General features: G+C 38.0%; 1 protein-coding gene and 1 long non-coding RNA gene across 14 annotated transcripts in view; both read left to right on the top strand.

Moving 5' to 3' along the window:
- The window catches only part of STXBP5L (syntaxin binding protein 5L), a 198,887-nt gene that overhangs the window by 10,187 nt on the left and 161,510 nt on the right, over positions 1–27,190 (top strand). For all 13 annotated transcript variants that reach the window (XM_048047651.2, XM_013196367.3, XM_048047654.2 and 10 more), the window contains exon 2: positions 5,031–5,128. In XM_048047651.2, the coding sequence (XP_047903608.1) occupies positions 5,031–5,128 (98 nt within the window). The remainder of the gene's footprint in view (positions 1–5,030; positions 5,129–27,190) is intronic.
- Positions 11,608–24,565, top strand: LOC125179963 (uncharacterized). Its single transcript, XR_007158109.2, has 3 exons — positions 11,608–15,999; positions 16,792–16,848; positions 23,775–24,565. It is a non-coding gene; the product is annotated as an uncharacterized lncRNA (long non-coding RNA).

Consider the following 27,190-nt stretch of genomic DNA (forward strand, 5'->3'; position numbering starts at 1 on the left):
ATCCTACACGAATAGGACCATTCTGATTTGATAGTGTTTAACATCCAGTTTGCAGAACTGAAAATGGCAGTGGAAAATCATATTTCTGAGGTTTCTGCAGATGATTTTGTAATGAAAAGAGCAACTTCAGTGAAGATTGTAAGATTTATTTTTCATTTTAGTTATTTGTTTTGTTTGTTTTAAATAATTGTCTGAAAGATGCATTTGGATTTACTGTTTTGGGACCAAATAATGCATTTTTGAACCATCTGATATTATTATCTGCCTTCACAACCTCCTGTGGTGACAAGTTTCAGGAGTTCATTACCTGTTGTGTAAGGAAGTATTTTCTTTTTCTGTTTTAAACTAGTCTTTCACTTGTGTGGCTCTGTGGATTTGCTGAATAACAGGTCCACTTTCAGCTTACCCACCCTCTCAGTTCAGTAAATCTCAGTCATATCCTCCCACAGCCTTCTTCCCTCCAAACTGAAGTCCCAGCATTTGGAGCTGCTCCTGGTAGGGCTTGCCTCCGTCACCTTGAGCATTAGCTGCCTTACATGTTTCACTTCTGACACCACTGATTCTTCAGGTGTGAAGACCAGAGGTGTGTACAATACTCAAGATAAGGCCTCACAACGGTTTCATCTAGAAGCAAAATGATGCCCTTCATGCTATTCTCTGTACTATTCTTCAACATTATTCAGCGTTTTGGGTTGCTGCTACATATTAAACCGAAGACTTCAGAGGAATGCCAACTGCACCCACAAAGTCACTTTCCTGGGTTGTAAATGTTAGCTCTAAATTCAGCATTGTGTAAGCTTAGTGAAGGTACATTTTTTCCTACATGCTGTATCTATCCATACTGCAGCTAACTTACCACTTTTTTGCCCACTTACTCAGTTTGATAAGGTCTTTCTGGAACTGGTTTCTGTAAGTACTGCATTTGACTACCCGAAAGAGGTTACTATCAGCTATGAACTTGAAGATCTTAGTCCAGTATCTTTTCTAGATCATTAAAGATAATGAATAATATTGATCCAAGAGCCAGTCCGTGGAGTACTCTACTTCTGTGTGTTCTTCATGGGAAAAATGCATTAAACCCTATTCTTTGTTTCCTGTTCTTTAACCAGCTTTCAGTCCATAAAAAAGCCTTTTCTCCAGTCCCATGGCAACTTTGTTTCTGTGATAACATTACTGTGGAATGTTATTGGGAATCTTTTGGAAAACTCAGATATGTCCATTCATATCTCTTTTATTTGCATGCATACTGACAGCTTCATAGAATTACAGAAAACTAGTTAAACAGGACTTCCCACTGTAGAAACTCTGCTACCTTCTGCAGACCATTTTTGTACATGTGTTCCATGATCCTAGTCTTTATTTTACCATCTTGCAAGGGGTAGAAATCAGCCTTCACAGTCTGTAGCTCTAGAGTCCTTTTTGCAGATAGTTTTTCCCATGTGGCAGTTTCTAGCTTTTATGTGCAGAGAGACACAGAGCAAAAGAACTATCCATCTTTATCTTAAAAAAAATATATAGCTCGTTGTTAGAACCACCTGTGAACATGCTTAGATGCCCTGGCTCCTAGTGCAGGGTAAGAGCTAAATGGAATCCAAATTATACACCATGTGAAAAATTGCACTGGATGCTACGTATTACTACTAGTGAGACTTTCATTTTTCAGCTACTGAAAAACATTGTGATATCTTAGACAGAATGGGACTGTTGTTATGTTCTGTACAGCATATTAAAATGTTCATTGGTAGAATATTGGCAAATCCAAATAATCAATTTCTTGTATTCATCTAGGTAAAATGGTTATATAAAGGTTACTTTAATGATATGTACGTGCAATTCACTGTAGGAGTATTTGCTTGAAGTGATTTTCATCACATTTAAAATAGCATAACAGAACTAAATGCGGATTTATGCTGAAATCATAGCTGCATTTGTAATTGTTCTGTTTCAAATAAAATGTTTCAAATATTGCATATAAACTTCGTGTCCTAGGGAGTGCAGACTACCTCTAGAGACAGCATACCGAAAAAGGAGACATAAAAGAAAGCGGGATAATGTGGAGAAAAGCAGTCCTGGCTCCATCTGCTGTCTGCTTTTTCTCTCCCTTATTTTGGTACCTTCTTTTTTAGGATAGTTAAGGATGGCTAAGGTGCTATGCTCATGAGAACACAGACTGATGCTTTACGGTACTTTTTCTGTTTTTGTCTGCTATTGAGATAGTTTAATTTTAGGAAAAAAAAGGGGGGGGGGGAAACAAACCAACTTCTTTGTTTTGCATTTTCTGTTCACCATTGCTAGTTTTGGTCAATATCGTTCCTACTTGACACAGCTCAGATGAAGTAGGAACATTTTTGTCACCCTAGTATCAAGTTAATTTTGTAACCTTCCCCTCTTCATTTGTATTAGTAAATGCTGTAAGGAAGTCCAGAAGCAGTGCTAGAATTGTTGCTCATTCTTACACATACAGTTCACGTGAGTTCCGTCAATATGTAACAGAAAAATCTATTTTCTCATGTTAATTTTTCTTACAGTCCTTGGAAATAGAAGGGTTGTTGGACTAAGTATAAGGAGAAGAGGCTGGGAGCCTGAAGAGCTACAGCTCATGCCTGTTCTTCTAGGCTTGATCTTCAGAATTGCCTCTGAGGCTGCTCTAATTCATGCCAAAATCTCAAGTGTAAAGGCATCTTTTTCCATCTTAACTGTGTACATTATAGCTTGGCTCTCCTTCCAAGCTGTTTTTGTCCTTTGTTTGGAGTTGTAATAAATATAAATATTTTACTTGAAAATTGTAATTTACTTGGAGGATCAATAGACTTCAACAATATTTTTGTACTACAAATGGAAGAATTTTGCTTTCACAAGAACTTCCAGGTTGGGATAGGTATAAATTCTCAAATTTGAAAAAATGGCTTCAAAATAGAAATAACACTTTTGAGTCAATCCCTAAGTTCAGGGATATTTACTGAGGTATGATTCTGAAAATATGTACATTCCTGTGCCTCTAGAGAGTAGATCTGTGTCAAAACAGGGCCTAGATGAAATTTCTGAATGAAAAGTCTGACTGTATATAGATTGCGGAAATACTGAAAATACAAAAAAGATGTAAATGCATAAGCAAGAATTACAGATTTTGATCTTTACATTCCTAGATCTGAAAAGCAGAACTCTAAGCTCCACTGAGAGCTAAGCATCAGAAAGGCTTATTTTGACTGGAATTGCTACAAATTCAAACTTTGTTATAGAGAGGATTTAAAAAAATAATAATAATTAAAAATAATCCTTTGTGGAATATGGTGGTGTTTGTTTTGCTTGTTTGTTTGTTTTTTCTGCTACAAAAGCACTTATTTGCAAGAGTACAGACATCTAAAATGTAATAGAAAATTAATAATGCAGTTAGGCCAAACATTAGACACACCGGAAAATACAGTTCGTAATTCCTGATGGTTTTGTGACGTGAGAGGTAAAAGCATTTTTACAGTATGTAAGTCTAGTCACAGCTTATGTATCAAATATGAAATTATGTATTCTGAGTAATTCTGCCCCTTGAGAAGATGAAAAGGTTAAACACACATACATACACAAGCGCGTACGCGCACACACACACACACACAAAGCACAAAGTAAAACAGATACAGAGTTGTGGAAATCTTTGATAAGTGTCTACATTAACATAAAATGAGTTATGATTCAACAGCTTACTGAGCTAGCATATGCTTTTAGATTTTTGCAGTCTAGAAACTAGTAATTAGATTTTTTTTAAAGACATACCTTATCAGCAATAATTAAGATATGAGATGAGTAAGGTTTCTCTTAAGGAAGTGTTTATTTGCTGAAAAACATACATTTGGTTGTTCCCAAACTACTTGTGAATATCAGTTCAAGTGTTTCCATCTGGAATGAAAGAAAACAGAGTTGGAGTGATACAGCTGTAGCAATCATCATCTGCCTTTTACTCAACAGGTCTGCAATTAAGGAATCCCTTTTGTAGAAGTTGTTCCATAGGGACTGCTGAATGCTTCAGCTGATACGGTTCATGAACAAGATAATCTCAAGGAAGATAAAATATCTGAAAATATTAAATTCCATTCAGTCCAAAGCACTTCCTCTCCAATCCTAACTGTATACTAATAAATAAATAAATAAATAAATGGAAATAAAAATATGATATTTGGTGCCCAATTTTAGGTAAAGAATCACATCCATTAAAATTTGTTTGTTTGGTTTGGTACTATTTGTATAGTTTAGTCAAGTTATTTTTAGTCTTGTGTTGGACTTTTCCGTCATGAGATTTTTCCTCCTAACAATCAGGCAAGTCATATTGGTCATAACTTCCAGGTTAAGATAACTTAAAATATTATTTCAGGCAGTCTCAAACTCAAGGATGCATAGCATCACACTTAGTTCATTTATTCCCCAAGGTATCTCTGAAAAATGAGAATTAAAAGCATAGTACTGTAAATTAAGAAAGGTTGAGTGGTTCCGTTGTTCATTTTGAGAACATCTTCTCTGTTGTCTTTGTTTTTAAAATTGATATTAAGGATTTTTGCCTCATAGACTCCATTCAGTTTATTGGTTTATTGGATTTCTTCCCCTGGACATGTTCCATTTCTGTCCACTGTGGCTGTTCTGGTGAGGCTGAGGCTGTTTGTTGCAGTGTTTTAAAAGCATATTACATGTCTTTTTTTCAATCTGCAGTTACAGCTGCCTTGCATATTGAGGTTGTCTTTCACTATACTATATAAGGAATATATACCAGTTGTACATTGGCATATGCTTTGCAATCTACTTTGCTACAGTAAAAACATATAAAACGTCCAAGTAAAGAGCATGTCTAGAAATCGGCATGAGTGAAATTAACCTCAGTATTCAAAATAATGATATATTTTAATACTGTTCTGGAAATGTATTGCAAATAATACAACATAAAGCAAAATGTAGATTATCTTCCTGTACATGTAAAATAAAACATACATGCTTTTATTTTGTTATTTGTGATTACATTTCATTCACTTTTTTCATTTGTTCTCTTTCAGACGGTTCGCCATGGTTTTCCTTATCTACCCACTGCCTTAGCTTTTGACCCAGTTCAGAAAATTCTGGCAATTGGAACGAGAACAGGAGCAATACGAATGTATCCTTTCATATTCATAATTTATATGATTTCTATGTATTTGTAATGCAGTGATGTGAATCATCTTTACATCTGCAAGCATTCAGGTAAGGTTGCAGGTTATGATGCTATGTTACATCTCATTTTGCTTTGCTATATGGACTGGAAAACAACGTGCTGTTGAGTAATTACCATTAGTTTCTGAAAGTGTCCAAAGGAAAAATTTTGAATGAGTTCTTGGTGTATGGTTTTGGCATATACCGGTTAACATAAAGCAGAATTATTTTTTGTTTTCAGCAAGTAAAAGTAGAGATTTTTCAGTGTGTAAACTACAATGTGGTGATAAGCAAGGTGTAAATGTTGTCCTAGCAATAAATAAATTCACTGCTGCAATGCAGCTAGCCAACTGGAGACACTGTAGATATCAATGTATGAGATACTGTTTAAACTCTCCTAATTGAATGGTGGGAAATCAGTGATTTTAGGGCACGATTCATTTCGTCCTGGAGGAGATGTTTCAAGCAGTCGGATGAAACAGTTTAAAAGTGTCTGTTTCTCTTCATTAGTTACAAAGGTACATTAGTGCCAGAACCTTACAGGTATTTTTATACTGCAGGAAGTTTAATTTGGATGTCTACACAGAATAAATTGGATATAAATGTACTGAAAATTTGAACAACTTTGGTTATCGAAAAATATTTAAATGTGATGTATTTCAAAATGTTTCTCTGAATAATTTTCTTAATTTGTCTTGGTTCAAATGTATTCCAATCTGGTAAAACTACATATGAAGTAAGAAAAAAGAGAAGAAAGGATATTACAGGAAGGTTTAAGAGTTACAAGATACAGAAGTAATAAGCCAATACTTTTTACAATCTCTTGTAGATAAATAAATTCCAGGGTTGAAAGTAGGGGATAGTGCTATATAAAATACCAATCAAAGGCAAGTGACAATCTAAAAAAAAATTCCTCCTGGAGAACCAATCTGCGCCTCATGTAACATGACTGAAACTTTAATTTCCTCCATTTTCGGGTGCTCTTGTTCTGAATGGTTGTGTTTACATAAGCCTCATTTTCTTTCCACAAGACTCAACAGAACCAGTTATGCAACAAGCTGTGCTCCAGTGATTCTACTCTTAATATATATCTGGATGAAGTAGATTGAATATATTCCATTCAACATAATTACAAAATAGAAAATCCCCTTGAATTTGTGCGCTTCTGGGAAAGTGCAAGTCCAGTAGTCTTGTTTTCTTCTTTAGGGAGTTACGAAAAGTTAGAAAGCTGGAGCTTTTCTTCTGGAAGATTTGTAGATGTGATGTCTTCTATGAGTGGGGAGACTGGGAATTTCATAGGTAATGTAGGTACTGTAGGAAGAAGACCTTACAGAAGATTGACTCCCAAGCCCACCACTTCTTTCCATCTCAGCAACCTGGCTTGTGTAGGAGCAGAGCTGCTACTGGCTAAGCATCCTATACCTATGAAAAACCCTCAAGAAAAATGCAGGTGCAGAGCCTGAATTAATACATTTTCATGCAGAAGTGAGTTAAACCTGCATGTCACTTGCCACAGGAATGGAACACACAGCAGAAAATAGGCTGTATCCCTCACTTTGTATAAAACTCTATATAGATCATCTATGGAAATGGATTATTGAAGGGTCAGAGGAAGAAGGGAGAAGAATGTTTTTCAAAGTACCTTCTCCTTTAATATCTCTTCTCCGGCTTTGCTACTGAAAGCCTACTTCATTTACGGGAAAAATTTCTAGGACCCGAATCAAACAAAGGCATCAAAATTATCAGATAATATGATTTTTTGAGTGATATGTCATCTCATAACATAACTGCCTCTCAGCTTTGGCACACGGAGCCTTGTTTGCTTAATTGAGCACAGAGTTGATGGGAGCTATGCTTTGAAGACAGCGTGTGCCATAAAAAGAATTACTTATTTATTCATTTTAACTGAGGCTTCTCAACTTGGCTCTCAAAGGTTCACAGAACATATTATATAAAAGCCTCATCATGGACTAATAATTTTGTCTTTGTACGCAGCAATGAACAGTGATCAGTGAAACAGGGCCTGGGACCACACAGTGAACAAGACTCATTTAAGCCAATTGTGTTACAGCCATTTGTAATTGTTGAAGTCAGGCGGTAAGATTCAAGGCAAGATGTAAAGGTTTAGTATTACTTATGAAAATAAAATTTTTAATGGATTTTCTTAAAGTAAGCTAAAAACAGTATAGATTTTTATGGTTCTCTGTTTCCACAGTATCCTGTAAAAGTAGTTTTTAATAGAGCAACACAATTTCATTCTGCACTGAATGTGTTACACAACAGAATGAAATAATTTGTTCCACACATTCATCATTTTCTGATGGCGAAGCTGGTGCTTCTAACCAGTATTGTGGACAGCATAAAAGGACAAACTGGTTACCATCAGAGAAATGCAACCATTTAATTATTTATTTATTAGCAACAAAAAGGCACAGATTGGATCAAACTCTGTTGTGCTGGGCAACACAAAGGCATAACAAGTTTATGTTTAGTATTCATGTAACAATATAGAATAAGTTTTCCTGTGACCAGTGCAAGTCATGTAACAGTATGGTTGCTTCCCTGTCTTTCCAAAAGGCTCACAAAGTACTGGGCTGTCTACTGGTCACAAGTTAACAAGTCTCAAAGGATAAGCTCTTTCCAAAGAAAATGAAGCATGTACTTCAGTGTTGAGAATAAAGGTTTAACATCACTGCTTCGGGTGATCATTTCAAATGATCCAGCAGCACTACTGAAATTGACTATTCTAAATTGGCCTGAAATAGAGGATATTATTCATAAATTTCCATTACAGTACAGAGATAAATGAAAATTCATTGTGGAATGAGAGTCAATTTGCCTTCTCCTAGATTTTTTTTCAGGCTGCTTTAGATGTAACAGAAATAGTTCTATAGCAATGGGAATTGCTGTTGCTATGCTCTAGTGATCCTAGCAGTCTCTGTGGGATTCTCAAGGAACTTCAGAAAACAATGTAGCTTTTACCTGCATCACTGTCTGCTGGGTGCTGGATCCTCACAGGAGAGCTATGCTCCATCCACAGAATGAGTGCACTGCAAATCTCTGATGAAATAGTGTCTTCCTGTTACCAACATGTGGTAACAAAACCTGCAAGCAAAGGGCAAAACACCCAATCTAGAAACAATTGCTTTATCATCTGGTCATCCTTCTCATTCATCCTAAACACAGAAAATTGTATTTCCCCTCTAAGGACAATTCTTTCCCTCTTGGGAAAGAGGGAAATGGGAGCCTGTTCTCAGCACCCATACTTGGATCATTGCTCAGATCATGTCTTGTTGCCACTTTGTCTGGGCTATCCTTGCTTCAGGCAAACATGTTCAGATGAAGAAGGGCAATGAAATTGACTTCCTTTTCTTATTGTCTCCATGTACTTCTTCTCTAGTCCTAGCCTGGAGAACCTTCTGACATTACACACAATAAAACAAAGCATGCAGTCTCTAATTACTATCAGAGAATGTATATCACTATACAAGGGGGAAAGAAAATAAGAAACTTGGTCAGACTGAAGTCTCTTCCTCATTTCAGGGGAAAAGAAGACTAGGGTTTTGTCACATCCTCTATCTGAATAAAATCAGTGTTGTTAGCAATGATTATTCCAAGAGCAGACTTGTAGAAGTGGCATGTTGCTCTCGGGTTTCAGGATACCTATTTCCATATTGTCATTTATCCAGCTCACAAACACTTGCAAAAATTCATTATAGGTACTTTACAGAATCACTGGGTCTTTTCCCTTTGACTTCTTCCATCACATCAAAGATGTGCTTAGCCAGTATAGCCGCCTACTTCAGGCATGTGAGCATCTACATATTATTATACCAAGTCACTGATTATTGGTGGTCAGCTGCAGTAACAAATTCTGAAAGATACTATTCCATAGCTGTTATCACCTTTGCTTATTAAGAAATGAGGGAAAGTTTAAATCCAGTGCAAAGAAAAGTACTGGGTCTGGAGTGGCCTCCACACCATTAAAAGCTTATCCATCATCATACAGGCTTAAATTAATAATACATCTTTGGACATATTTTTACTGTTATCTATTGTTATCAATAATACACATTCTTTAGATTGACAGGCTTCATGTTGGCATGGATGATGCCATGGGGCAATGAAATCTTGGTTTTCATTCTTTGTGGCTTAAGCAAAAAAGCAAACCATCCACAACATGTGAAAGGCCTTTCTAATAGGTATAACAACTTGCCATATTACAATGTCACCAGACATTATAGTAGCCATTTTATTCCTAAGCAAAGAAAAGTATTCCAACTTACTAACACCTGAAAGTGGAGTTGATGCTCTGCCCCAACCTTTCGCTTACCTGCACAGTCCTGATGCTTTCCTTATTCTGACTCCAGTGCTCCGCAGATCTTTCCAAAAGCACTCCAATTCACTAACCTGGTGAAATACTTTTTCAGTTTTGCTGTGTTACTTACCTGATAGATTGTTAACTGAATTAGTGGTGCTTACTTCTGGTGCTTGTCAGAGTGATGCATAAGGAGGCTGGAAGGAGTGCATGGTTGGGACTGGACAGGAAGAGAGATGGAGGAGAGACAGAAAATTAGACACTAAGGAGCAGGTCCTTAAATTGAATCATCTTACCTTATGAAATTACTTTCCAGAAATTCAACTGTGACAGAAAGCAGTTGTCTCTGAACTTTGCCACAAAATGTAGAAATAGCCTTTCAATTTTGAGTGGTATGAAAGATGGCCTACTTTTCAGTCATATTTAAAAACTCTTTGTGGGGATCCATTTGCAAATCAGAACAAAATTCTGTAGGCTCTTCTCAACAGAGATTCTGCTTTTGGACCATATTGGGAATAATTTTTCTAGCCTATTTTGTGTGTTTCTTCCCATGCTTTGATAGCAGGGGTATTTTTGGAATGTAAAATATGGTACAGCAATACCTATTTTAATAGGTACATCTTTTGAAAAATAAAACACGGCTTCAAGGCTCTCTCAGTTCTTTCCATGAAATAGCCCATAGTCATATATCTGACTCCAGAGTTCCTATCCTAAGTAAAGGGGAAGGTGAAATCAAAACCTAAGATCGCTCTACTGAACAGCATGGATATTCAGCAGCTGATGCACACAGAGACCATGTTAGGGGGAAGTACAACTGTGGATGTTTGTGAGCTCTAGAGAAAATCAAAGAGCACTAATTAAATCATCACCTGTGGAGTTCTGAGGAGACATGGAATTTTACAGTAGTTAAAGGAAGCATGATAAAGAATGCTTGATGTCAGGCTGGACATCAGGATGGATATATTTAAAGAAAGCAATATAATGTAAAGTGATGGTCTGTCAGAATAGCGGCATAACATATAAGCATAAAGTGTGGCAGGTTTACTCTCCCTAAAACTGCTGTCTCTTAATCTAAACAAGGCTTCACTAGATCTTCATCCTTAAAATAAGCTGTCTTCCATGCTGTTTACTCCATGTGATTTATTGCACAGATGGAATGGGGGAAGGGCAGACAAGATCATAAAACTAAAGTTCTGGTGTTTGATTTGGAAGAACCATTGATGCGTTTCATCTTTATCTCATTGTGGAATATATCTGGGATTTTTCCAGAGTGCTTGAGTCACTCAGGAACACAAACCTCACTGAGTCAGTACTCCTAACATAAGTTTTTCTGAAAATCCAACTGGTAATCAATACATACATACGTGTATATTTATATGCATGGATACCTAAATGGGTTATTAGAGAAATGAATTTAATGTCACTCTACAAGAAGAAAAAAGTATAAAATATATAAAAATATTCAAATTAACTTGTATGATTATATCTGACAGACCCAGAGTTTAGGGAAATTTAAAGCTGTTCAGAGATTATTAAGTATCTGTCTATGTGTGCACTCATATGTGTGTACATATTAGGCCTCTGCATATATGTTTATATTTTGGGGCCATTGGTGTCCTAGGTCTGTTTCATGCATTATAAGTAAACAGGTTAAATATGTTACAGTTAAATGTATTGGGCTTACCACACTTTCAATTGATGTTTATCCAGGAGGAAAAAAAAAAAAAAAAAAAAAAAGCAGAGCCTGACATCTGCAAACAAATTACTAAAAAAATAGATTTTAATGTATTTGGAGATGCACATAAAATTGGCATACAGGTGGATGGATCTGGCAGGATTTTGATCAGAGCTGATGACTGCATTTATGATCACTATCTGAAAAAAATGCTTTCTGTGTGTGTGTTTCAACAATTTTATTGAGTTTATTAATAATAATAATAATAATAAAAAACCTTACTGTGATACTGAAATGTTGCCTAGTGGTGATAGGCAACTTTCTCAGAGAATTGGCATGTCTTAATTAGATTCTGGGTGACCTATAGGGGTTTTCACCTTTTCCTACCTTTTTTTTTTTGTTCAAAACTTTCATCAACAGAAATGTTGTCACGCATAGGAAGTAATGCACATCAATCTGCTCTCCCTTCTGACCTGCTAATTATCTTTTTAGACAGATATTTACAACCTAAATTTGGCAAACATCTTTAAAATACAGAAATTTGAAGTCAACCTATGCATTTAGGTATTTATCCTCTTTTTTTTTTTTTTTTTTAATCTAGGGAATAATTTTGGTGGGAGAGAGAATTGGTATTTCTCCAAATAGTTTAGGAAAACTACTATCCAGCAAAATGGCAAACCCAAAGTATATAGGTACATGCATATAGTGGGATTCTTTTTTTGTGCTGTGAAAAAAAGACCCATTTCTGTCTTAGGTATAGAGGTCTGAAAAATGAGGAGATGGACAGAACAGAACCTATGATCTCATTCAAGAGAGGAGGAGGGAAAGGTTTCCTTGATGAGCTCATTTTCCCTCATCCATGGCCAACTCAGTCCCTCTTTCCCTAACCATGACCTACTTCACTCTACTTCTCATAGTCATTACATTTCTATTCCTCAGCCCTGACTCCTTCCTTTACTTAGTGGAACAGCAAGCAAGCAACATAATCTCAATCTCCACCTTTCTTCTGACCCGTGCAAAGCAGCATCTGAATTATATATTTTTCTAAGGAAATTGTTCAAGTCAAGAAGCAAGACGTTTCCTGAGTGCTGCACATGTAGCATTCAAAGCCAAACATGAGTACAGAAGGAATAATCAAAAAAGAGCATCATTGGAGAAACCAATCTTGTCCAAAAGAGGTTGTGGATCAAGAGCTATCAGAAAGTGAATGGTCGAAGTAGGCAAATCTTAGGAGGCACTGAAGAATGTGGCCGTGGCATCAGTATCATCATCCAAAGGAAGTGCAGGGAGGGAAAATGTGGCAACCTGTTCCTTTTTAGTTTTGGTGTGAAAGAGGTCAAAGACTGTTTAGAAATTTGCATGTAGAAGTCATCACCACTTAAGCACATTTCTTCCAACCCACTCAGTCCCCTTCTGGACACAAAGTAAATTCATAGCTCTCCTCAATAAGTTTGAAAAGTAGCATGTACACGTGTACTGTCCTTAATGGCTAAATCATTTGCAGAATTTGGGCGTTAATGCTGAAAAAAAAGTAGGCCTCACTATTCCTGTCTGAAAGAAAGGCTGTCCTGAGTCTTTGCAGAGAGCACCTATGATTTAGAGGGACATAAGGCCTTGCACTAAGTCAAGCACTTTTGACTTACCCCTACATGTCTTCGGGGGCAGCCAAACCAGGAATGGGCTCCGTCATTGTCAGGGCCTATTCTCAAGACCCAGCAGCATGGAGGTATGCAGCTTCTGTTGTGAATAAAATGGAATAGGGTAGGGTAGGGTAGGATAGGATAGGATAGGATAGGATAGGATAGGATAGGATAGGATAGGATAGGATAGGATAGGATAGGATAGGATAGGATAGGATAGGATAGGATAGGATAGTTCAGTTGGAAGGGATCTTTAGAGATCGTGTAGTCCAACTGCCTGATCATTTCAGGGCTAACCAAAAGTTAAAGCATGTTGTTGAGGGCATTATCCAAATGCCTCTTGAACACTGGCAGCCATGGGGCATCAACGACCTCTCCAGGAAGCCTGCTCCACTGTTTGACCACTCTCATGGGAAAGAAATTTTCCCTAACGTCCAGGCTGACTCTCCCCTGGCACAGCATTGTGCCCTTCCCATGCATCCCATCATCGGTGATCAGGAGCAGAGGCCGGCACCTCCTCTGTGCTTCCCCTCCTCGAGGAGTTGCAGAGAGCTGTGGGGTCGCCTCTCAGTCTCCAGACTGGGCAACCCAGGTGTCCTCAGCCTCTCCTCACAGGACATGTGTCCAGCCCTTTTACTAGCTTTGTTCCCCTCCTTTGGACACATTCAAGTACATTAACATCCTTTTATATTGTGGAGCCCAGAACTGCACACAATATCCAAGGTGAGGCTGCAGTAATGCTGAATGTTATGGGAGCTTTGACCATTTTTTGACCTTTTTTGACCAGCTGTCTATGCTGTGTTTAATGCACCCCAAAATTGGTTTGCCCTCTTGGCTGCCAGGGCACACTGCTGACTCATGTTGAACCTGCTGTTAGCCAGCATTCCCAGTTGTGATATATATAGGCATCCAAACACTAATAAAGATCTTGTCCCTGATGTAATGAAGGCATTATTCTCCATCAGATCGTAGGCCAGAATTAATATTAATATTAACTGTTGATATTCTTATATGTCTAGGTCTGGTGGACCTCCAAGGCTTGCATAACATGAGATGGTAGTTCATGAGTTTTAGGTAGTTACAGCAGTCCTGAGCAGTACTTAGAACTGTGGATTCAATGAACTGGCTAAGGCTGGGATGATTTTGTTGGTGTGTCCTACTGTTACTATTTGAAAGAAGATAGTTTGAAGGATTGTGTCTGAGGCATTCTGTCATTATTGGCGCACTTACTCATTGCAAACTGGTTACTAATTAAAAATTCAGAGTTGGAGCCGCAACTCTCCATGGAGTGATTGACACTCTTGAAAACATGCATGGACTTCTAAATGAGTGGAAGATGAAGTCATGGTTATACTTAGAGCAGAGGCCTCTGTGATTCTGCTCCTCATCTGAAAGTTTTATATCAACTCTTGGTCATTCCACATCCAGAGGAAAATGCTGTCCCACAAATCTGAGCTTATGTTTTTAGGACCAGAACCTCCAGTCAGTCATACACAAAGCAATCTTTGTAGCAAAGACTGACCAAATATCATTCTGCCTATCTTTTTTGTCAGAAAAGGAGGTCCAGGAAAATATGTTCAGTAAAATGTACTGCCAACATAGTTTTTGCAGATGCAGGATTAAATTGCATTGCATTTTTGTGGCACCTCACAGGGCACATTGTCCAAACTTGGACTAGGGAGGCAGGCTAGGAAACAGTGTTGCCACACAGATGGTACAAATGGGAACAAGAAAATTAGAAATAAGACAGACCATATCTGAGCGCTGGTGGTGTATGCAATCACACACCTGCACAATGAGAACTTTTGGATTTTTGCTCTAGCTCCACTATGTATGGGAAAGTAAATCACGTCAGTGCCAAGCTTTCTGAATTATGCCCTGTGTCATTACAATAATGTTCTCAGCACCTCTTCTGATTTTGTGTTGATATGCAAAGACCAGTCCAATAAAATCGTTCATAATAACTACCTTAAAGACTAAATATAAAAGAAAAAATAGATGACACTTTATTTTAAGATTGGTATGTCTGCTATTGTGCTAACATCATACCAAAATACTTGCAAGTCAAGGAGGACTCAGGAAGCCACCTTTCAGTTACACTGGGTTTTGATAAAATTAAGAAGAGTCCCTTCCTTTATAGTCTGTCCTTCTTCTGGGCATGTTTGCTTTATAGGCATATTTATAGGCATATTTATAGGCATATTGCATATCCCGGATTTTGCAATTACAGCGTCTGTCTTTGGTAGTGTCTTGTGGTGGGTTGACCTGGCCTGCAGCCAAGCAGCACACAGGCATTCATTCATTTCCCCCTAGCAGGACAGGGGACAGAATCAGAAAAGCAAAAGTGAGAGAACTTGTGGGTCAAGATAATGACAGTTTAATAAGTGAAGAAAAGCTATGTGCTCAAGCAAAGCAAAATAAGGAATCCATTCACGAATTCCCATCAGCAGGCAGATGTCCAGCCACTTCCTGGTAAGCAGGGCCTCAGCACACTAATGGTTACTTGGGGAGATGAGTGCCATAACCACAAATGTCCCTGGTTCATCCTCATAATGGAATATCCTTCTGGTATGTTTGGGTCAGCTGCCCCAGCTGTGTTCCCAGCTTCTGGTGCTCTCCAGCCTACTCCCAAGAGAGCACAGTGGAAAAAGGAAACCTTGATGCTGTCCAAGCAGTGCTCCCCGGTTGCAAAAACTCTGGCATGAAAGCAACACTGTTTTAGTCATAAATCCAAAGCACAACACCAGAGAGGCTGCCATGAAGAAAATAAACTCCATCTCAACTAATTTCAGTGTACTTCTTGAAAATTCTGCAGTCCCATTTATTTGAATATTTAGGGTTTTCAAGTAATGATTACTGGAAATCTAGTGGTATTAGCATGCTGTCATTGCAAAACTGAATAAGATTTTACAGTCTTCTCTCTAATTATTGATAATAATTGTGATTTCTAGTGAACAGTCTCTGGGATTTTTTCATCTTGCTGAGTAGATATTAAGTCTGGGTATGTTTGTGTATCACTATACAAAATTTGTTCTAAAAACGTTCACAGAATGTAAGCAGGACAGCAGAATTTAATTGTTTTGTGTTATGGTTAATTTCTCTGTGTGTTTTTGTTTGTTTTAGTTTTTGTTTCTGTGATTGCACCAAGAAAGCTTGAACCTTAATCACACAATACACTGCTAGATTTTAAGAAGTTACAGAAGGTACATTTTAAATATTAAGGCTTCTAGGAGAGTTTGAGTTTCTGTTTTGTTATTTAGCTGTATTTTCTACTATGCAAAATTGATAGCTCTATGACATTTTATTTACATATTTCAAACATGTCCGTAAATAAATACAGATCGGCTGGATTATGCAGCCTATATGATACAAACTGATCTCAAATGCACTGTGCTTTTTACTATGAGATCAGAAACTTGTCAGTGAATCAATGGGATGTGTGGTAGAAGTATACTAACATTTGAGTAGTTAGGCATGCACATGGATAATTTTACTCAACTACATTGTCTCTCGGAAGTCTATGATTAGAACTTGCAACCTAGTCTTTTTTTTTTCCTAATTATTTGCACCATGTAAGTTCACAGCTTCAAGTAATTTGTTGATCTCAGATGTAGGTAGATTTTTGCCCCACTTCTACTTAGATTACAATAGTACTTCCTTGTTCACAGCAGTTTTATTAATCTTAATTTGTAGAGTTTGAGAAATCTCACTTTAAGATAAATGCTTAGAGCTAAGGAGTGGCTAATAATACTTTATCTGTTGAGGAACTTACTTTAAAATATTTGGCTATGTATCAGGTTAGGAAGTCCCTATATTCCTTATACAGACCTCATACATTCTCTAGTCAGTAGATTATTTGCATAGCTTTAATGCCAGTTCATTTTATCTTATTAGGCAAATTCATGAGAGGGACATCATTTTGGAATGCGAGAATGTAGTCTCTTAGGTAAAAATTAAATGAAAACTTACCTTTGATTTTGGCTTTTTTTAAACAGAAAAGGAAGTGCTAGAGTGAAGAGTTTAGATGCCATTCATGAAACCAAGTAGGCAAGGTAATGTTTATTCCCTATAGCGTATTGATAAGAGGATTCTGGAGGGTAAGAGTGACTGCAGGCTGATGCAGAGAAGAGATTCTTTACATACGTGTTATGTCCTCTTACTGAAGAATCCAGTACATAAATAGGTCATAAGTAGCATTATGGTTTTTTTTTGTTTGTTTTCTGTCCTTTGAGAGGTATCCGAATGGTGTGAATTGAACAACTAAACTTCTAATAAACTGTAAGTTGTAAATTTTTTCCTCAGCATTTTAAAATCAAAATGATTTGACAAATTGACATGATGGCTTCACATTTTCATTTTGTACTTTTCTTCCTTGTCCTCTCTGCAAGGTTTAAACTCTCTCCCTTTACTTATTTATTAAGTCTGCAGAGTATTTCCTTTGCATTATGCTAAATGGTATAGACTGCTTGTCTGTTCTCTTTCAGTTTACTGAGGGTTGTTTATCCTCTTCCCATTTAAGGTGTGAGAGATTTTGTATATTTACTCCCCAAAGAAACTGAGTCATCCAATTTGTGCATGACATAGTCTTGTTGAGAAATCACGCGAGCACTTGAGAGATATTAGTATATGCTCCCAGCGATAACATCTGATTACACGGAGAATTCCAAAAGTTAAGGGTGGGAAATTTATAAAACTACCGTATAGACATAACAGCACGTGTGTTCTTAAGACCTGACCCAGTACATTGCTTTACTCACAAGAACAACCCTGTTGAATTCTGTAATACCAAAAACCTCACTGGAGTGCCTAAGCAAGATTTAGGTAGAATTCAAGCATCTGAAATTGAAACCGAACTTCTGAACATCTCTGCTCAGTTTTCTATCCTGAGAAATGCCCATCCTCTTCAGGCCATCTAAATGTTTTTTTTTGTAGACACCCACAAGGGTCTTACTTTTATAAGGGTCAGGTAGCTCAGTATTCGATAGAGCACTAACGTGATTAATCACCTAGACAATTCTCCAGCAATATCTGTTGAAAGATAAGAGCCGGCAGACCCTCTCAGAGCAAGTGTACAAGGTCAGACTGAACATCAAATGCAGTGATGGATGCTACATCTTAGCATTTGTGCTCATCCTGTATCCACTAGTATTTAAACTAGTAAGTTTAAATACTTACTTGAGATAGGAGAGTCTGTTGTGGTTTAACCCGGCCGGCAGCTAAGCACCACACAGCTGTTTGCTCACCCTCCCCCCTCCCTCTCTGGGATGGGGGAGAGAAACAGGAAAGTGAAGCCTGTGGGTTGAGATAAAGACAGTTTATTAAGACAGGAAAATAATAATAATAATAGTGGTAATAGTACTACTACTAATAATGTGTACGAAACAAGTGATGCACAATGCAGTTGCTCACCACCCGCTGAATGATGCCCAGCCTATCCCCGAGCAGCCAGCCCCCCCACCCTGGCTAGTCACCCCTATATATTGTTTAGCATGACATCAGATGGTATGGAATACCCCTTTGGCCAGTTTGGGTCAGCTGTCCTGGGTCTATCCCCTCCCAGCTCCTGCTGCACCCCCGGCCTGCCCGCTGGCGGGACAGAGTGAGAAGCTGGAAAGTCCTTGGCTTGGTGTAAACACTGCTCTGCAACAATTAAAACATCAGCATGTTATCAGCGCTCTTCTCATCCTAATCCAGAACATAGCACCCTACCAGCTACTAGGAGGAAAATTAACTCTATCCTAGCTGAAACCAGGACAGAGTCTCACATCAATTTTCTCACCAAAGACTTTTAACCTACATATCCCATTATACACAAGAACATTTTTCCTACCAGACCATGTATTCACAGAATAACAGAATTGTAGGGGTTGGAAGGGACCTCAAGAGATCATCAGGTCCAACCCCCTGCCAAAGCAGGTTCCCTAGAGTAGGTTGCACAGGTATGCGTCCAGATGGGTCTTGAATATCTCGAGAGGAGACTCCACAACCTCCCTGGGCAGCCTGTTCCAGTGCTCTGTCACCCTTGCTGTGAAGAAGTTCTTTTGCTTATTGGTGAGGAACTTCCTGTGCTCCATTTTGTGGCCATTACCACTTGCCCTGTCCCCACAGACCACTGAAGAGAGGTTGGCCATATCCCTTTGTCTCCCACACCTCAGGTATTTATAAACATTGATAAGATCCCCTCTCGGTCTTCTTAAGGCTGAACAGACCCAGGTCTCTCAGCCTTTCTTCATAGGGGAGATGCTCTAGGCCCTGGATCATCTTTGTGGCCCTCCGCTGGACTCTTTCCAGGAGACCCCTGTCTTTTTTGTACCGGGGAGCCCAGAACTGGATACAGTACTCCAGGTGAGGCGTGACCAGGGCAGAGCAGAGGGGGAGGATCACCTCCCTTGACCTGCTGGCTATGTTCCTTTTTATGCACGCCAGGATCCCACTGGCCTTCTTGGCCACCAGGGCACACTGCTGGCTCATGGTCAACCTGTCGTCCACCAGGACCCCCAGGTTCTTCTCTGCAGAGCTCCTCTCCAGCAGGTCATGCCCTAGCCTGTACTGATACGTCCGGTTGTTCCTTCCCAGGTGCAGGACTCTACACTTGCTCTTGTTAAACCTCATTTGGTTTCTTCCTGCCCAGCTCTCCAGCCTGTCCAGGTCTCGCTGAATGACAGCACAGCCTTCTGGCGTGTCAGCCACTCCTCCCAGCTTTGTATCATCGGCATACTTGCTGAGGGTGGATACTATTCCCTCATTAAGGTCATTGATGAAGATGTTGAACAAGACTGGACCCATCACTGACCCCTGGGGAACACCGCTAGTCACAGGTCTCCAACCAGACTCTGTGCCACTGATCACCACCCTCAAAGCTTGGCCAGTCAGCCAGTTCCCAACCCACTTTACTGTCCACTCGTCTATCCCACACTTTCTCAGCTTTGCTAGCAGAATGTCATGGGAGACAGTATCAAAAGCCTTGCTGAAGTCAAGGTAGATGACATCCACTGCTCTCCCTCTATCTACCCAGCTGGTGATGTCATCATAGAAGGCAACAAGATTGGTCAAGCACGATTTCCCCTTGGTGAATCCATGCTGACTACTCCTCATAACCTTCTTCTCTTCCAATTGCTTGGAGATGGCCTCCAGAACAAGCTGTTCCATCACCTTTCCAGGGACAGAGGTGAGACTGACTAGCCTGTAGTTTCCCAGATCCTCCTTCTTGCCCTTCTTGAAGACCGGAGTGACATTGGCTATCCTCCAGTCTTCAGGCACCTCTCCTGTCCTCCAAGATCTGTCAAAGATGATAGAGAGTGGTAGTCCTGTGAGGTGCTTTTCACAAAGTGAAATGCAAGTGTAACCATGTCTATATAGGTTAATGATTTAGTCAAATAATTTAAAGGATGAATCTTGTATTCTAGTCTGTGTTCACAGACTGTTTATAAATTTTATTTTAAACAGTTTTTAAATGCAATAATTATAACTTCTAAAGTTATTTTCATTCTTGTAGATCATGTTATCCTAGCAAGACAGAATGAACATCTAATTTATTATAGCTTCATGTGTTTGTTTCATACATGTTTTTTGTAAAATAATACCTTACACTGGAAGATCAAATGACACCCAATAGATCTGGTAGTGCCAAAGCTGCCTGTCTGGGCCCATGTCTCTTGTCTTTAGTGAATGTCGTTATTTTGTATTAACAAATCATTGGATAGTATGCACAGATTACAGTAGGAGCTGGAACACAAAACTTCCCTTCCCCAGGTGAAAACCTGCTAGCCTCGATCTCATTTTTCCTGTCTCTTAATGAGTTTTGCCTTCTCCCCCATACTTGCACATCCTATGCTTCTGAACTGAAGGAGTCAAGAGTTACTGTATTTCCAAGGATATAGTCAGGACATTATCCTAGGAGATGTATTTGTTATCATTTTTAGTGCAAATTAGAATTGTAACCACAGTCCAATGTAGAGATGGCTTTAACCTCAGTCAATTATGCAAAGCAAATTTAAGCACCATTTTTCTCCTCTGACACTTATACTTTTAAGAACTCAAGATCAAATGTTGTGACAGAGTCACTTCTGTCCTTGTGCTCATAGGACTTTTATTTAGAGCAGAATAACCATTCATTTTTGTTTCCTCATTATTTTTAGATGCAAGAAATGCTGAACTGTTAATAGGGGCAGTTTCCTCATGCTTTGTAAGTACACTTTGTCAATCAGACAAGAAAGTGTCTGATGGATAGAGACACCTGCAGACTTACATCTGGCTAAACAGAATCTTTGGAGATAAACATTTTCATTTTTGGCAAGGCCTGAGACTTGGGTTTTCAAGTCCTTTGCCCTTTAATAAATAGAGCCTCTAACTTGATTTCTGCTGTTTATATATGTAAAATGGAAAAGCATCTACCAGTGTCAGGAAGTCTTACAAATTGTAATATCACAATTATATTTTTCAGAGCTATAGAAAAAAGAAGTCCTTAAATATATTCATGACAGTGATGAACACTGTTACAAACATAAAGAACAGTGGCTAAGTAAGGATGTGTTATCTGTCCTCCAAATATTTCACATATTTAATATTTCACTTATGTGATCATCAGCTCCTAAATTTATGTGGTCTTTAGCAAGTATATTCCACTTCTGACCTCTTTGATACAATGTTGGCATCATAATCATAATTATGGATTAGCAAATCAAGACTGTACATGCAAATGCAACTCTTGCAGTTAATAATCTTTCTGAATTCTTGGCTTTAAAGTCTTCACCATTATTTATTATACAGTCTTTAGCACTTCTTTAACAATTCAGTGTGATCATATAGTAAACAATTGTCTCAGAACTGGAATTAGTTTTGCATTAGTGTAAGAATCATAACTTATTTTCTTGATTTAAATGCACTTAAAATATGAGTGTAAATATTGAATTAATCTTTATGTAAAACACAGCTGAATTTCAGAAAAGTTGATTACATAAAGATGCTCTCAAAATCTGAATTAGAAATAGCCAAATCTATTAAAACCATGAGTTTATTTGTCCTTTCATTGGTAGCTTTGCATTCCTAATTAAAACTGTAGTTTATTACCATCCTGCTTACAAGATATATATGTATATATATCAGTGGGATCAAGGGCACCCTCAGTAAATTTGCAAACGACACCAAGCTGAGTGGTGCAGTTGATACAACAGAAGGAAGGGATTGCCATCCAAAGGGACCTGGACAAGCTTGAGAATTGGGCCCAAGTGAACTTGATGAGGTGCAACAAGTCCAAGTGCAAGGTGCTGCACCTGGGTCACGGCAATCCCTGACATGAGTACAGACTGGGTGGAGAACTCATTGAGAACAGCCAGCAGAGAAGTACTTGGGGTTCTGGTGGATGAAAAGCTCAACATTAGCCAGCAGTGTGCGATTGTAGCCCAGAAGGCGGCAACTGTGTCCTGGGCTGCATCAACAGAGCAGTGGCCAGCAGGTGGAGGGAGGTGATTCTCCCCCTCTGCTCTGCCCTTGTGAGGCCCTACTTGGAGTGCTATGTCCAGGTCTGGGGCCCCCAGCACAAGAAGGATGTGGGTTTGTTAGAGTGGGTCTAGAGGAGGGCCACAGAGATGATCAGAGGGCTAGAGCTCCTCTCCTATGAAGAATGGCTGGGAGAACTGGGGATATTCAGCCTGAAGAAGAGAAGGCTCTGGGGAGACCTTGTGACAACCTTTCAGTATTTAAAGGAGGCTTATCAAAAACGTGGAGAGCAACAGATTGTTCAGGCAGATAATGATAGGATGAGGGGGAATGGTTTTAAACTAAAAGAGGGGAGATTCAGATTAGGTGTTAGGAGGAAATTCTTCACTCAGAGGGTGGTGAGGCACTGGTACAGTTTGCCCAGAGAAGCTGTGGATGCCCCATCCCTGGAAGTGTTCAAGGTTAGGTTGGATAGGGCTTGGAGCAACCTGGTCTAGTGGGAGGTGTCCTTGCCCATGGCAGGGGAGTTGGAACTAGATGATCTTTAATGTCCCTTCCAACTCAAGCCATTCTATGATTCTGTGATATACCTTTAAAGTCCAGGTTTTCATTCAGTATTTCTCATTTTTGCTTTCTCTTCTTACTTAATAGGGAATAGGAAGAACTAATAGTTTCTATAGTTATAGCAACAATTAGAAAGGAAAGTCTGACTTTCTAGGCAATCAAAGACTTAGGTAATTAAGTTTTATCTGCCCTTGCTGCTGATTTTGAAATGAGTAAGTAGCTTGGATGATACTAAAGAAAGCTTACCTAAATTAGTTTGAAAATTTGACACTAAGGATTTTCAAGCTGCTTTAAGAGCAGACCTGTGAGAGCATCTTCTATTAAATAATAATAATAATAATAATTGAAAGTCTTTTCATTCTCACACATAAATTTATATAAATACTTATTTAAAAAAAATATTTTTCCTTGACCAATTTCAAGACCAACTACAATACTATCAAGTGTTTTTTAGGTGTTTTTATACTGTCCATGGAAATGAAGCTGTCTTTTTTTTTTAAGTTTTAGTCAATCTGTGGTTATATAATCATAGTACATATGCCCTGGAGCCTTGTTGTCACTGTTCATTGCAATTATTATTCAGACATGATTGTGGAACTTTAGGCAGGATATTTTTAACAACAGAATCTTATAAAGTTAACTTCTAGAGAGAAATTGAGCCGTGAATCTTCATGTCAGATTGAAGCTTATAGACACATAGGATCTCCCACGGGGCTTTTTTATTGCAGCAATTTTATTCATCAACAATTTGAATAACATTAGATATAGGGCTTTACAGTTCTATTCTGCTGTTATTTCAGATTCTCTTAATGTGCATAAGCAATTATATGTATTTTTTCTTCTAATGACAGATTACTTTTCATTTGTAAACAGTGCACATAGATCTTGGTCTTTCACCACATTTATGTAGGTCTGTTTACAGTTCCTTAATAAACTTGCAGAACCAAATGACCTTATCACGTATTTAATTCTTCAGGCCTTGTACAGATTTACAAATAAATCAGACATTACCAGATCTACACTGGAATATTGTGACTTCAGCGTAAGTGCCCTTGCTTTCAGTGACTGTCTTCAGAATGTCAAAATCACTATCAAAATTGGACCATGCTCCCCTGTCTCCTACACATTTTGGAAATGCTTTTCAATTTCTTGAAGATCCTACTAGGAATTTTTGAAGACTGTTAAAATTCAGGTTTTTCAGGTTGTTGACATAGTCATTTTCTCCTACTCAAGCAGTTGAGGAATTTTCTCTTATTCTGTGTCTATAGTTTCCTCATTTTTTCTGTGTAAGGACTATTTGCAGCCTTTTGAAAACTGTAGAGATGGTTGTCCAGTTTCATGACTTTTTACAAGGCCAAGCAGTACCAAGAGATCAGTGTCTTATTACCTTTTCTGGAGGACTTACTGTTTGTTTATAGGTAATAATGGTTAGACTAAATTCTATATTGCTGTGTTTTGCTTTGTTTTTTATTTCAAAAAAGTTTGCAAGGTGTCACTGTAAGATTTACTGGTTTGTAACTTTCCAGATAATTTCAAGTACCTTTTAAATGTATATATTATCATCCATACAGTTTTCTTTTTTTTTTTTTTTTGCTAGAGTCCATTCTGCTTCATTCCTATGATCCTTCCAAAACATTGTTTATGTATCATCTAAATTTAACAATAATTTATTTAGAACACTGTCTCTTGGTTTCTGAACCTATGTTTCTGATAATCTGATCAGAATTTTTGTTAGTATTGCCTAATTAAAAAAAAAAAAAAAAAAAAAAGAAAAGAGAAGAATGGGAATAAGGAATTCTTCACCAACATACTCTGTTAAAAGCTGAATCAAAGAAATAATAATAATAATAATAATGATAATGATAATAATAGTAGTAGTAGTGGTAGTAGTTTTTGTTGTTTCCTTTAGGCCTTGGTAACCCAGGAGACTCACTCATCAGGTTTTGTTGTTTTTATTGTTTTGCAAGCTTCTCATTTCCAGTGTGATTGAAACATTTCACTTTTTTTCTTTCCTTTAGCCCTTTTAATATTCTGGATTCTAGTGTAAATCTAGAGCAACTGTATTGAGTTGAATGCGGTTATTCCACATGGATCTTGTACTTTTTACCTCCACATTGTTTGACTGCATTTTCCTCTAGGTTTTGTTCTCCTCATTAAAATAAAATAAAATGTTTGAAAAAGAACATATATTTGCTTTTCATGATAATGGGCAAAGAGTTGTATTAAAAATTGGTTTTGCATAAAGACATTTCAACTGTTAGTCCAACTGCTGTTCTTAAAATTGTAAAATCTCCATTAAAAATATTTTCTCCCACCTTCTGTGGGAAAAAATGGCATTCATATTGTTTTCATCATGTTCAACAGAAAACACAGTCATTACTTCACATGAATTCTCACTTCCAGGGACTTGAAAAACTAAGAGATATATTTTATTAACCAATGCTGGTGGTATAACACCATGCAAAATGTAGGGAAGTCTATAGTTCTGCTGGATCTCAGTATTTTTATTTTTTTTAAAGGATGTTTAAACACTCTTGAGAAGCATCACATGTAAAGGATGACAGAATTGATTAGTATTTAAGATCTTCATTTTGCATTTGCAGCTTTGCACTGACTTTCAAATAGTTCTGAATCATTATTTTATAATCTGGGCAGTTATGAATGAAAACTGGAAAAAGCAATACTATAGAATGGGGAAAAGCAGTATGTCTTAGCAAAACCCTTAATCACTAAGTATCACAGTGATTAAAACGAGAATCAGTAGAGCTATTCCAGTTTTATTGGTGAGGAAACAGAGGCATTGAGTGGTGAAGTGATTTGACTTAGTCTCTAATGAGAGATGGGTAAAGAATATAGGTTCTTCAATTTCTAGGCTGGAACTTCAGCCACAGCTGTTTCAAAGGCATTTAGCCTGAAAGTTTGTAAGCATGCTTCTGATGGTACTCTTATGTGTTATCTTGCAGATCGTAAGGAATTCAGGACTGATTCTCTTAGTCTTTCACCTTGCTCTGCTATGAGAGCAGCCTAACAGTGTGATAAGTGAAGGAAGAGTAAAATACATCTTGTACCTTATTTTCCCCATATACTTTACTATTGCTGAGGCTTAATCCTTAGGTTTTTGGTTACATACTACAATCATTAGATAGACTATGTAGCATAACTGGAAATTGTTCTCAGAGTCAGGTTTTGAGCACTCTGATCAGATATACAGGCGTTTGTTTAATGTTCTGCGACATACAGAAATGCTATATGAAATCCCAGGATGTATAGATTCAGTGCGCACATTCTCCAAATGTCAGAGGAGATTGCAAAAATGTCATTGCCCAAATGTGCATCACTGTGTGTTATTTTAGTTCCTGTCTGAAGTGAAGAAAAAGGAGGAAACAGCATACACACAAAGAGAAAAGAAAGGAAGATATTTCTGGCAGTTGTACACTTCCAGATTGCATTTGCTTTTCGGGGGAGGGTCTAGGAAAATGCTGTGTAATGTGGCCACCTGTCAGGAAAATTACCACCTGTCTACACTCTTGATCTTAGGTTTTTTTTGGAATGTTAAAAGAGCAGAAAAATAGTGACATCACTCTAAGTGAAAACAGTTATTATTGTGATCATTTTTAATAGAGTTACAAATAATGTTTTTTTTACCTGGGTAATAAAAGACTGAATAAATTGTTTGTACCTTGTATCAGAATATCAAAGTCCCAGGTAGAACTGGCCCTTGAAATCTGTATGTTAGTTTTTAGGTTATATAAGCACGCATATTAAAAGCCTCTGTTTAAATTCCTCATGTATCTTAGTACCAGTTCTTTCATTTCAGCAAAATTCCATCGTGGCAAATTTTAATCGATGTTGCTTATGCGTTCATAAGTGACTATCAACCTTACCATCCTATTCATACTGTAGAATCTTTGTTTCTTACCACCTTTCCCCCAAGGAGGCAATGGGAAGCTGCTAGGTTCTCCTTTGCCACTTCTCCCCTGTTTTTTGTCTCCGAAGGATGACCACAGAACATTCACCAAAGTCATAAATCCATATTTGAAGGCCTCAGCCTCCAGTAGCACATTGCTACTACCATTATCTCCATTCTAGAGTCCTCAAACTACTGAGTGTGAATCACATCTTAAATGACAAGCTTTCACAGGCAAGTCCGCCTCCTCTTGCTTGTCCCCAGCTGTGTATTGTCACTATTTTCAGTCGCTTGGGCAACCTCTCCTGCCACTAAATAACATTAAAAAATAATAATAATAAAATAAAACTACCAGGCAGTCCACATCTTACAACCGTGGAATGTTTCCTCAATTCTGCTGCACTCTCATGTTCTGCAGAACTTCAGGAAATCAGTAGGTGTCTTTCTGTAGCTCTGCACACATGCTGTTTGTTACACCTGCTGGA

This window comes from Anser cygnoides, chromosome 1, assembly GCF_040182565.1.
Source record: "Anser cygnoides isolate HZ-2024a breed goose chromosome 1, Taihu_goose_T2T_genome, whole genome shotgun sequence".
NCBI classification, from domain to species: Eukaryota; Metazoa; Chordata; class Aves; order Anseriformes; family Anatidae; genus Anser; species Anser cygnoides.